This window comes from Agelaius tricolor, unplaced genomic scaffold (assembly GCF_023055355.1).
Source record: "Agelaius tricolor isolate 1412-34295 unplaced genomic scaffold, bAgeTri1.0.p SCAF_1, whole genome shotgun sequence".
Classification (NCBI taxonomy): domain Eukaryota; kingdom Metazoa; phylum Chordata; class Aves; order Passeriformes; family Icteridae; genus Agelaius; species Agelaius tricolor.
In genome coordinates, this window is record NW_027269261.1 from 80,765,030 (window position 1) to 80,778,298 (window position 13,269).

At 35.9% G+C, this 13,269-nt stretch overlaps 1 protein-coding gene across 5 annotated transcripts in view; it reads right to left on the bottom strand.

The window, feature by feature from the left end:
- The window catches only part of ASAP2 (ArfGAP with SH3 domain, ankyrin repeat and PH domain 2), an 84,640-nt gene that overhangs the window by 28,092 nt on the left and 43,279 nt on the right, over positions 1 to 13,269 (bottom strand). For all 5 annotated transcript variants that reach the window (XM_071441006.1, XM_071441002.1, XM_071440995.1 and 2 more), the window contains 5 exons: positions 11,140 to 11,225; positions 9,698 to 9,773; positions 9,119 to 9,205; positions 3,748 to 3,851; positions 3,569 to 3,638 (listed from right to left, as the gene is read on the bottom strand). In XM_071441006.1, coding sequence (XP_071297107.1) covers positions 3,569 to 3,638; positions 3,748 to 3,851; positions 9,119 to 9,205; positions 9,698 to 9,773; positions 11,140 to 11,225 — 423 coding nt within the window. The remainder of the gene's footprint in view (positions 1 to 3,568; positions 3,639 to 3,747; positions 3,852 to 9,118; positions 9,206 to 9,697; positions 9,774 to 11,139; positions 11,226 to 13,269) is intronic.

Here is a 13,269-nt window from a genome sequence, read left to right on the forward strand (position 1 = left end):
TAAATGTGCAGGTCACTTGCTGGGCAATGTAATACAAATTATACCCAAGAGAGGTTTTGGAGGCAGCAAGATGACAATTTATTGACTAACACATTGTATTCTCTGCCTAATAAATAGGTTTTCCAATTCCAGCCTTCCTTTTAGTAGTAAAAGTGCATACAGTTTTAATTATTTAGTTATAAATTATATATAAATATATAAAAATATTTCTAAATTATTAATTATAAAGACACTGGGGCAAGTCATATATACCATTCTCACAGGCTCTATCAGAATGTAAAAATGCAATTCATGTTTAAGAGAAAATCCCCTTGCCCCAAGACTTTGGCTCTGAAGTGTATTTGGGACCTAATTAGTTTTCTCTAACTTACGAAGCTGTAAATGAATGCGATAAAATGCTTTAGAGGGGTCTGAAGGAGCAATGCCCACAGGACTTGTCCCTTGGGACAGGAGAATGCAGCAGAAGAACTCAGTATCACAATCTGGCAACCCAAAGAAATGGCTGCAACACCAATAGCATATCCTGAGTAAATATGCTGAGCTTGGAATCCATACATATTCTTGAGCTTTTATCTGAAGAACTCCTAACTTGAAGTCAGCATCAACAAGGGTATTAAAAACCCTGTGCATGTGTAGCTGATAGCACCTCATTCATGCTTCCATCCTGCAGCTGACTAACAGTTTTTCTCCAGCAGCCTCCCCGGTCTGTGCCCACCACACTTCCATTACATGGCAGATGCTGCCTGGGGAGAAGTTGAAGCTTAAAGACAAAGGGAGGTAAGGCTGTGTGAGCTCCTTAGCCACACTGATTCAGACACTTGGCAGGATTAGGAGACACTAGACATGGAAAAGACTAACAAATGTAACTAACATTACACTATTTGTTTGAAACATCTGAGATTTACTTTCCTGATTGAGTCTCTGATTAAATTTCAGACTACTGCTGAGTTTTTGGACACCCATGTTAACATGCCAACACCCTGAAAAGTGCTGCCACCTTTCATGCCATACACAGACCTGATCATCAACTCATGTTCCTTCCAGCAAAAATGGCAACTCTCTATCCATCAAAACTGACTTATAAACTGTTCTAGCAACAAACAGAAGTGTAGGAATCAAAAAGTTAGGCTTCTGAGACAATACAGGAGACATAGAGCTGATTTTACAAAAGGCATGAACAAATATGTCTACTAACAGACTGGCTGATTTCATAATGCATTTCTTCTGGATATCAGTGATCAATTTCAAAATAAAAACAGGAAATCTGATTGTTTTGCCTTCAGATCGTCCTTTTAATCATCATGGTAAGGTTTTCAGCAGTAAAGAAAGACCAACAAAAAAAGTTTTGATAAGGAGTCTCTTATATTCTTTCTTTTGCAAACAACCAGCAAAACTTCTTTAAACACAAATCCAGCTTTGAGGAGTCTGATGTTTCTGAAATATTTTTGCCTTGGGAATTCTTGATCTGGAAAGGACTTAGGAATTCCTAATTACATGTTTCAATCTTCTTCTATCATTGTTTTTCATCCACATATGTTAAATGTACAAATGCTGATTTCTTTGAAGCTTTTAGCTGTCTAAAGTATAACTTCTGCACATATGCCAATGCAGGCAGGCACATAGAGGGTCACAGCTGGGTGACTGACAGAGAACCAAACACATTCTCTCCATCCATCAGGAAAGCACTTGACAGGCCAGTTTAAGAACCTGCAATTGCTTGAAGATAGCTGTTCTAGAGACTGACAAAGTAGTCCCTCATAAAGATAGGCTACATGACCAAAGAAGAGAAATCCATGAAGAATACTTAGACCTTAAAGGAGAAGTATTTACAAATTTGTGTTTGATAAAGAAAGCAAAACTGACAATGGAATTTCTGAGATTTTGATGAGATGAGATTTTGGTCTCTCTGGGATGAGAGAACAATACATCATATTTCAGAGACCAGGAGATATCAACCCTGAGAAGCTTGGAAATTCTCAGAAGACATTCAGAGCAGCCTAGAAAAAATTTAACTAACAAAAATAACTTCTACCTGTTTCAGTGTCTGTGAAACATTAATTAATTTTTTACATAAAGCTATCATCAATATATAAGGGGGAAGTGAGCAAATAAGTGAAAATACCTTTTAGGAGTATATTTTAAAACAAGGAGGGACTTTTTTAATGTTGCAATATAAAAATATCGAGACCAAACCTGTGCAATGCACCTATCTAAATTCACATTTGAATTCTTCCCTTAGGAATGATTTCCAGCTCCACTGGCTCCATGGCTCCACTGATTTCAGTGGGAACATACTGCTTCTAAAAATGTCAGACCATCCAGTACACAGCTTATAAAAAGAGAAGAAAACAGTATCTTGATAGACTCAGTAACTGTACTTGCAAGTGAAAGTTTTCAAATTCTGCTCCACAAGTAGATTTTGTAGCCTCTGCCAGCTCTGAGCTCTCCCAACTACATTCCTACTGGTACCAGTACAACATGTCCAACATCAGGCACAATCACGGCACATGGAGACACCACCACAGAATACACCAACAGACTTCCCTCTGAGAAAGACACACTCCCACACACCCAAATGAGAAGAGGCATAAACAAGTGGACAATTCCAAAGCCATAGTAAGGACTCTGCTTTGCAGGCCTGACTTTACACTCCTCCTTAACTCCTGATTATCAATTCTGAAGGCAGCAGCTTGTGCTTAGATGCACAAATGAGAGATTGATTCATTTTTGCTGCCAGGGTCAACTTGTAGTCATAGCAACAGGCATAACAGGATGAAGAACAGAACAGTTCATAACAGGAACAAGAAACAGGGCTGTTTATTAGACCAAGAATGGGAAATACTGACACTGAGTTATTTTTTGCCTCAAGAAACTTTCTTAAAAGTTTTGAGAAAACAATACAAAAAATGTTACAGGAAAGCACAACTAAGTTGAAGGCGAAGTACAAAAAGTCTAAACCATGAAAGCATAAAGTTTTTAAATTTTGACAAATGTTTAATAGTTATAGTTAATATGTTCAAATATTGGTAGCAGTAATAAAGATGAATTTGTAATTCTCTATTTCTTGTCATTCTCGTAGAAGTTGTTTTTAAACTTGATTTTCCCCAACAGCTACTCCTAGTATCCTAAGGAGCTAACAGACTACCATACAGCAGCAAATCTGGGGGAGAAATGCAATTCAGCATACTCTCAGTTTATCTTGCAAATATAAAAAGTTGTTTAATTCATATCTAAAAAATGGCTTAATGCCCAACCACACCTTAAAAAAAAATAAAATTAGAATTTGTATTTTTAGATAGCCCGGTAAAATATGTACATTTACAAGAACTGAGTCACTAAAAAAGACCTTTTTTCCCATTAACAGTCATGAACATTAAAACAGCTGTATTTTTTAGATACTGTGTATGTCTTGATATATTTCTAAAAGGCTGCCTTAAAAAATATATTCCTCATATTCAAAACACTGCATCAGGAATCTAGCTAATTCCAAATCATAAATATAGACCAGCATAGCTTGCCTTTCTGTATTAGCAACCATGTACATAAAATACTGTAAACAAATACTTACTGTACCATGGGAAATTGTAAGAAAACCATTTTTAACTGAGCACTTCCTTTTCTGCCACACTTTTCTGATTCTAGTATAAAAAGAAAAAAGAAAGGTGACAGTTTTAAACATATTTTGTATTACATTTTTTGAGTTCTTAGGGCCTAATATTTCTCCCAGCAAACTGCAGCAGTACTTACCCATCACTTTTCTTGTACAGACTGCCACTGCGCTCAGTGCCATGTTCCTTGTTTCCCTGAGGCTGATGTAAACTGTAAGCTGTACTCTGGCGAATCTGAGAATCCTGAAATAATCAACAGCAATTTGTGATGCATTCCACACTTTGAACCAAACTACTTCCCCATTAATGAGTTTCACAGCTTTTCCTTCCTGCTCTAATCCAACAGGCCAAATGAAGCACAATTTCCCTCCTCAATAAAATAGAACAAGATCAATTTATTTTTTCAGAGGGCACAAAAAAATTGAGAAGCATCCATTATCAGCACCTGCCAAAATCTTTTTACTTGCCTTTATTTATATTTACTTTTGGTCTTAATATATAGGGGTTTTAACCCAAAACTTAGTTGAGCAGTGGCCTTTCCAACTCATGTAAACACAGCAAGATACAAACACTAAAGACTATTATTACCTGCAATTCCTAGTGTACTCTTCCACTGAAAAAATAATTACATACATCAATTTGAAGAAGTGATAATTGCATACATCAATTTGAAAAGCAGAAGAGTCCTCCTGGAAACATAGTTCAGGAGTCATACAGGAAAACTGAAAAGTCATTTCCAAAAAAGAATAATTTAAAGCAAAATATCTGGAAGAAAGTAGAATTCTGAGACAGGAAGAGACAAGGATTAATTGAACCCTTCTCACTGCTCTCAGAACGACCCAGAGGCAGGACCCACTGCTGTAAGAGTCCAACTTCTTAAAAAATAAGAACCTGAAAAGGAGGAATCTGATGTGTCATACCACATTACCAGCAGTAACATGACAGAATGGACTTATAAATGCACAAAGTAACAGTGACTACTACTTCAAATTTTCATTTTTTTTCTTTTCCACTGTCATTTCTCTATGGACATAATTATTCTTGTGCTACATATGGCATATAATACAAGTATAGTAAGGAAAATAGACACAAAGCAGCTCACTCATATGACTATGAGCAATTCTAAACATGATGGTAGGGACAGAGCTCCCACCTACAGCTCCGTTCAGAGTGCTTAGGACTCCTCACCTCCAAGCTGCAGGATTTCAGGCTCATCCTGAATACACTGCAGGAGCTCAGTGGTCCTGAGAGCCATGAGCTGAGCTCTGCACAGGCTGCAGCACTCCTTGGTGCTCCTTTTCAAGAGAAGCAACCTGTGCCCTCTCCCTGCCTCTCAGCACGTGATCCAGGAAGCCATACCAGGTAGCTACAACACCATCAGAGCTTTTAAAAGGCCTAAAGAACTACCACTTAGCTGTCTGAACCTGACAAAGCATCTCTTTAGATTTAAACCAGTCTGTTTATCATTCCTTTCTAGTTGGTTTACTTATAATTATTTGGTTTTGCACTCTGCACAACATAAAGCCAGAACAACATTTTTAAAATATTCCTGTCACTCATTAAAAACTGCTGCATGCATACATTTACTGACTTTTGAAGAAAATCTGATCTGACACTGCCTATTGTGCCCTACCAATGCCTTGATCTCTGCCTCCCATTAGCCAGTAAAGGAACTCCATTCACAAGATTAGAGGCCTGACAGGAAATGAATTTCAGTTCTCCCCATCCTCAATTATGTAAAGATTACTGATGACCTCCAACACCTGCTCATAGTACCATTCCCATTAGTCTGTGCTGCTACTTTTTGTGCATTATTTTCTGCCTCATTTCAGCTACCTCCCTTCATCTGTTTATGCTCAGCTGCTGTGTTTGGCCAAAGTGGCAAACCAATAATACAAGCTTCCTGCCTCATTTCAGCAGGAGAGGAAGCTGCAGCAGCTGACGTGTATTTCCACACATTCATGACTCTGAACAGGATCTAAAAAATTTAATACTATTTCATTAAAAGATCTTAAGGATAAACATATTGTTCATTTTAAATTCTCAGTTCAGGTCATGTCCAGATCAATACTGTCCAATGTGACTGCCAAATGATGGTTTTCCACAGCTGTCTGACAAGAAGTTCATGATTTTGATCCAGCTCCTAAGAGACGGTAGCCACCCCACAAATCACCACCACAATTAATATCCTTCCTTTCAGCATGCCTTTTCCATAAGCAGGCACTCCAAGGATCTTCCCTTATTTCTGGTTTGCATACTACACAAAACAGAGATAGAAATCACAGATAACAGGGTCAGACCCAGTAGCCTCATTGGAGAAGCAGAAACAATGTCCATTACCTATGGGAGGAAATGGAATACTGCAGGCTAAAGGACACACACCTAGGGCAGAGTATTGTCATTTTAAGTATATCTTAACATAACAAAATCAGAACAGGCTGAAGTACACAAGCCTAAGGAACTGAACTTTGACCACTTTATCAACTTCGAAATGTAGATAGGCATATAAAAATAAGTGAGTCATTTAAAATTTGCAGCATGTTCTTAGTGAATCACTTCACTGACCATAGAAAGGTTTGAAATTCTTTCTTGCAAAGTCTATGAAGATATACTAACTTTTAAGTCAAGCTGAACAGCAGAGCCAAAAATGAAAGAAATGTGAAAACAGTATTCTCTAAAGATGGTCTGTGAATACTGATAAGAGATATTCTGAGATCCTATTTATCAGCTCCACAATGTGAACATAACTACAAGGTGCTTCAACCTATACAGAACAAGTTTTGGCTAGCCATTCCACGGCTCCCAGGGAGTGGGATTTTAGACTGTTTAGATCATTCCTCTGTGCAAAGCTGCCAAAAAAAGCTCTTATGGCTTTTCCAGAGCCTGAGCGTCTCTGACATTTGCAGGATAATTGCCAGGAGGATGTTCCTGAGATCCATCCCTGTCCCTATTACAGCCCCACAAAGTCTCCAAAACACATATCTATCAGAACCCCTGCAGGCAGCCTCTCTTATAGCAAAACTACCGTAATTTTTGTCAAGAAATACAACACATATCCTATTTTGCAGTGGTCTAAATAGATTATAGGTTCTAACAAAGAAGCAGAAATGAATCTAAACACTACAGTCACAGGAGGTGACCTCACCCAAGGTCATGGGAACAAGAACAGTTAAGGCAATACAACTCTAAGGTTGACTCTGAAACTTGTAGAACTTCTACATTTGAAAACTAAAAGCTTAAAAATTAAAAATTATGAAGGTGTACACAAAATAACATTTAAAAGTAAAGTTTCCATATAAAGTAGGTTTAAACTTTTAGGAGTATGTTTAATGAAGTTGTGTGCAGGAAGAAACTATGTACAACAAAACCATAGGGACAACAAAAAAAAGGTTCACCAAGAGTGCTTGTGTGTGTTAAATTTCTTTAACGTAACAGGAACAATGTTTGTCAACATTCTGTCATTTCATACATTAAGTCCATTTTAATTAAAAATACATATATCTTCAAAATCTTGCAAGAACATCAAATCAAGCAACTGGATTTAATTTCCAAAAGAAAGTACAAAGGTAATCACCAATTTGTCTTACAACAATTTTCTTTCCCAAGACGAGTCTGATAAATTTTTTGATAATATTTTTCTTTTTTTTTTTTGGGGGGGGGGGGGGGGGGTAATAAAATACACCAAAGAGGAGAAAGAACTAATCTTTTCATTACAACAGACAAAAGCTCAGAGGAAAAATCCAGTTTCTTGAAATCTAAATGCAAATCATGCCACTATTTTGATTAAAACATAGTAACACTTACTCTCCTAGACTTCGGTCACAAAATGTAAATGCATTTCAGGAAGGAAAAAGAAATCAGTTATAGTAAAGAAAATTACAGTGCAACAAGAATAATATTAGTGGGTTGTACAGTAAATTATATAAGAACTCTCTGGCATCCCACTGGAACTCTTTGGCATCCCACTGATTAATTGATGTTTGGAAAAAGCTTTAAAAATAATTATAGTAATTCTCATGCTCTGCAGGTAAGCATCTATATCTAAATTTGAAGAATTACTAAATAATGACTACAGCATAAAGCACTTTTTATACTTGTATTTCTAAATGTCACAAACTCAGCAGAAATAATAAATGTATGTGTATTATTAATTTTTGAGTATGTGAAAAAATGTGTACTTGTCACATCTTCCATATATATTTAATATCAGTATTACTGATAGACATTCCCAGCAACCAAGAAAGCCACAGACCCAACTAAAAGAGGACACCTGCTAACACACCCCAAACAGTAAAAGCTCTTTCTTGGGAGCGGGCAATCAACGGCTAACCCAAAGCAGTGTCACCACTTCCACGAGGTTCCCTAGTGTCTCATTCTACCAAGCTCAAATTTGGAAGTTTTTGGCAAATCAGTGAGTCCTGAATTCCAGGCAAGTTTCTAAGGAAGTGCTTGCTGATCTTGTGGGACTTTGTACACAATGGTCATTATCACAAACTTCCCAAGGTGACAAAGTGAGGAGTGTTCCAGACCATTCCAAATGCCTGTCTGCAAGTCACAGAATCACATGGATTGGGTTGGGAGTGGCCTTCAAAGATCATCAAGTCCAGCCTCCAGCTGTGGGCAAGGACACCTTTCACTAGACTACATTGCTCAACAACCATCATCTGTCACCAGTAAGAGCTAGGAGGCACCATAACTTTTAGGGGAGGATCAAAGCAAGACCGGAAAAGATCAAGGAAGTCTGAGTTCTGCAGACTAAACTATTTCATTGTGATCCCACTCAGAAAGAGAATCTGAAAAGTGGGGGGTGGTTCGTTCATCACTCACTCATGGCCCAGCAGCCACACAAAGGAAGCTGGCTGGCTTTTATTTATATGAAGAGGAGGCACTAGCAATCTGAAACAAAAGTAGACCCAGTATTTAGGACTGCATTATACAAAAGATGCTTACTTCCAGATCAGAGTTTGAGACTACTCCAGAATTCATTAAGTCTAATGGCAATCATAATTGGAACTCAAAAAATACTTATCAGATTGCCAAACTGACCCAGCTCTTGCACATCTGAACACTGGCATTTTGCAGCTGAGTACCAAACTTGATTGTCATTTTTTGCAGATGATGACAGAGGTGTTTTGGGATTTGAAGTTCAGTTTTACATAATCATTATAGAGTTTGGAATAATATTGTGAGATAAGGTTCTATATGGTCTTCTTGATACTGCCCAAGTTTTTTCATTCTCAGTTTGAGCAACACTGCACCATCCAAAATATTTTACAACACTGGTAATGAAAATAAATTATTTTCAGTAAGTCTCATATTTTTAGAGGGCATTCATTTTTGTAAAAAATGCCTTTGTCAGAAACATTCAACATCAGCCTCAAAACAAAAATGAATTAACAAAAGGAATTAAATGTCTGATAAAAGTTAAAATACCTTTATTTTGAATATTAACATTACATTACAAGTAACTAAAATAGGTATTCCAAAGTTAAACCACCTTATATGCTCACCTCTTTCTGATCAACTTGGAGTGCTGATTTTAAAATATCTCTGAGCTGTGTTAATTGTCTTCGTTCTTCATCTTGTGCTTGTTTAATCTTGAATGAAGAAAAACACAGGTTAAAAATAACATTTTTTTAACTTTTGATGCAGGTCTTTAAAATTTGCTGCTTAATTGGTTCATTTTTTGAGAAATATTCCGTTAGAATGAAAGTGAAAAGAAAAGATATGATCAGTTTATTTTCCCTTGTATTTTCAGAAAACTTGATAATGGTTAGGATATTGCTGGGTTAAGGCTTTGATATTGCCTCACAATGCTCTTGCTTCCTTGTGTTCCATTTGAAACCACAGGTTATTTTCCACTTAATAGACACTTTTGAGCAAAGGCTATTTTCATAACATTTTACACAGTGGGGTCCTGAACTGAAACTAAGACTTCTGAATGTCATATTAAAACAAGACTTTACCAACAATCTACTCTCAACCTTAATGCTGACTATTAAAGCAGCCAGGCAACCTGAACCAAAATGATAATGCTTCTACTGTAGAAAACTAAATTTACCACACAAACATGAAATGTTGCTACTCACTGTATAAAGATCTGTCGAGAGCATCTCAATTGAAGGTTTGAGACTTTCAACTGCTTTTAACCCATCCTGAAAGAAACTTAAAAAGAAAAGCAAAAAGCCAGCTGTTATGAAACTTTACTTTAAATTTTCTGCTTTAAAAGTTGGCAAAGTAAGTCATGCATATTATTATGCCATGCCATAAACTTCAAAATAGTAAACTTTTTAAAATTAATCTTTGACTCATCCACCTCTTTATTTCCATCGTAGCTTATTCTAACATGCAAAATCCGCAATTAGATTCAGAACTGCCACAATCCATTGCCACATAAATTTTCCTCATTCTCACCTCAAATACAAGTTCTTATCACACTTTGTGAAGGCCCAGAACAAGTAAGATTCACTTGAAGAACAGCAAAACTCCATATAAAATAACTGTGATTTCTTGAAGCCACATAATTTTATGTCTGATGCAATCTTTTTACTAAAGGAAAACCCTTCTGTTTCCAAAGCATTAATTATGCTCTATAAGTGAGCTTATAGAATGTTACATCTTTCTGTAGTACATGTATTTTGAATTGGTAGAGTAATGCTGTCTATGCCAAGTATTCCAGTTCTTTAAAAACATAATTTGAGATTTAAAAAATAAATTATAAGAAATCACAGTTACATGCATATTTGATTAAATGTTGCTGCACTGTTTGCAACATAAAATATTTTCACTCAGGAAGCAGTCATGAAAGTGACAATGCAACACAGCACTTACATTGCTAAAATATTATTAAATGGACAGAGCAGATTAATGACACACTACAAGTGAAACTGATTTTAAAAACAAAAGGCATTAAGGAAAAAATACATAGATGCAAACTGGTGTTTTAAGATGAAAACTTAACTGATTTCAACAAGTTAGCAGTGGCTCTTTCAAGTTTATAGCTGTAACTTCATTGCTACATGACAGATTTGTAACAGTATCATAGCAAAAGCACATAATTCCAACGAGAACTTTGTGTTTTACCACTGGGTCCTCCTCCAATTAACTAGAAAAAGAGTGACTCTTTCAATATACTTTTATTCCACTGCTTATGCAACTTATTTTTCTTGAGCACATAATTAATTTAGATCATTGCTAGATACACTCAAAGAAGTCCATCAAAACTAAAAGTAATAGATAAAACTAAAAGCCCTGTTTGAAGAGTAGTTTATAAACATGGCAAATTATTGTTCAGTATTCCTTTGGAACATACAATTATATTCAATTTAACAAGCTCAATCTCATTACATGTTTCAGAATATAGTAACAATACCTATAACTAATCTGACAAAAGCAATCTGTCAAAAGACATCAGCAAGAAGAGCTGAAACTTAAGATTTTAAAAGTTCTAGAAAAGTGTTATGATGATGTAAAAATTTGAAAACAAAATGTTGTTCCAGTTAGTGTAGAGATTATGAAAAGTAAAACATACTTGCACTGAGCATGAAAATACTTGATCAAGTTCTGAAGCAAGTCCACTCCTTTTTTAATCTTGATTTCATTGACTTTCAGTAGGTACTGTAAAACAGTAATTCAGAAAACAAATTATTTATTACTGCTACAGGGCTTTTTTTCCACTTTATTTTCATTTCTACTTCAACAAGTTGCAGATTTACAAAACCTAAAAGAAAATGCAGCAAAACGTGGCTTCATGAGTTAAGTCACACAAAAAGAAGTCTTGTCACTGCTAACTTTTGATATCCTGTGAGGACATTTCACTATGATTTGTTCAAATTGTTAGAATATGCTTTGGGGCTCCTAAGGAAAGCCACTGTTAAAAAAAAAACATGAAAGGGTTTGTAGAGTATATTTAAGAACCCATTCTTATACCTAGTAGCACATCTAAAAATGTATCTCACTAGTTGTTAATTCATTACCAAACAGATGTCATTAAGGAGGAAAGCAGTTTGCTAAAATAAAAGTGAGGGATTATTTTAACAAGTTTTGAAATCTGCCCGTTGATTTTGTAGTTGTCTTTATCAAATCCTTATACATGGTAATTACAACAAATTACAGTTTTGCAAGAGATTTTTCAATTAATCTACTGTCAAGTGCAAAAGAAGTGTAATTACTGTCCTTTTGCAAAAGGCACAATCAAAGTCCACATTAAGTGGCAGCTCCTCCCCATAATATCATAACATAAAATGTCAGCCATGCAAGCAGAAGTATGATTGATCAAATATCATAGTTCTTAACTGTCCATTAAATGACAATAAATTTTAACCCTAACTTAGCCAGTGACCTCCAAGCGAAGGAGTGAACGTCTTCTTAATGATGCTTTAATGCATCTGAGTTTCCCCTTCTCACCATACACCCTAAATGTTTTAAATCAGCTCAAGTAAAGCAGCATCTAAGTGCCAGCTTTCAATATTGCAGCTTCTTATGCTGGTTCAGGTGAACAAATGATGAGCCTAAATGTAGTCATGTGCACTGGATAGTATTTAGTTACAATAATCACCTCTCCAGCTGTCTGTTAATTTAAAACGGAGCTCTAGGCATTTGGTATTCAGTTCACTCTCATAATTTATAGAGAACTAGTCTATACTTAGGATAAAACTTCAATATGTCACCCTTCTGACTTACTATCAAAACAAAACCAAAGATCTCTTTCACAACTATTCAGAGGTAACAGAGTATAAACTTATTTTCCTCAAAATCAGAAGAAATACAGGATACACTTCAGCTGTTCCACATTGAAGGTAATTTAATCCAAATTCACAAACTTCACCCTTCATTATCACTACAACTGACTAAAGTGAACTCTTCTTTTATTGTGACACAGCAAGAGAGAAGCATGTGTTCCTAGTTGTTTCTTAGGAAGGATATAGATGGGCAATTAGCTGACAACATCCATATGTTTATTTGTTACTCGAATCCCTTAATCAGTTTTGAACATTTTAGTCTGATTCTGTATAGCAATGTGAAGCTTTTCTCTTATGTATGAGTGTATATAGTTACTAAAAGTAATATCCAGGACAACTGCAGTTATGCTATGCTGGCATATGAGTCAAATTAGCTATCATCATCACAGAAAAGGCAGTAGAAACACCCATGGTGTATTTTTGGGCTAATGTGTACTAAAAAAGAACACAGCAACTTGAATTCCCAACCACGGTACCAGACATATCCTTAAATGATTCGAACCAAAAATATTCACATCAGATTTAACATACTGCAAAACCACGGAGATTTTGAAGTAGAAACATTCTGAAACAATTTGAAAGACAATTAGATTCCATCCCTAGCACTTTTTTCCTGTACCAACCCAGCAGTGCGCTAGACTAGAGCCTCTCCTCCTAATAATGCAACAGCTGTCAGGACAGGGAACAATTCAGAGAATGATCAAGGGCTTAAAATAACTTACAGGGAAGTAGTGGTGTAAAGACTGATTTATTATAATCTCTCAGTGTTTTATTTGCATTAATTTAGCTGTTTAGTGAAATTAGAAAATATCTAAATTTCCTGCAAAGTTTGCCCATCAGGATAATAAAAAAATGTTTTTTCACAAATGGAGTCAACAAATAACTTGGCATTTCCCTTTAATATCACAGCTACTCTTAAA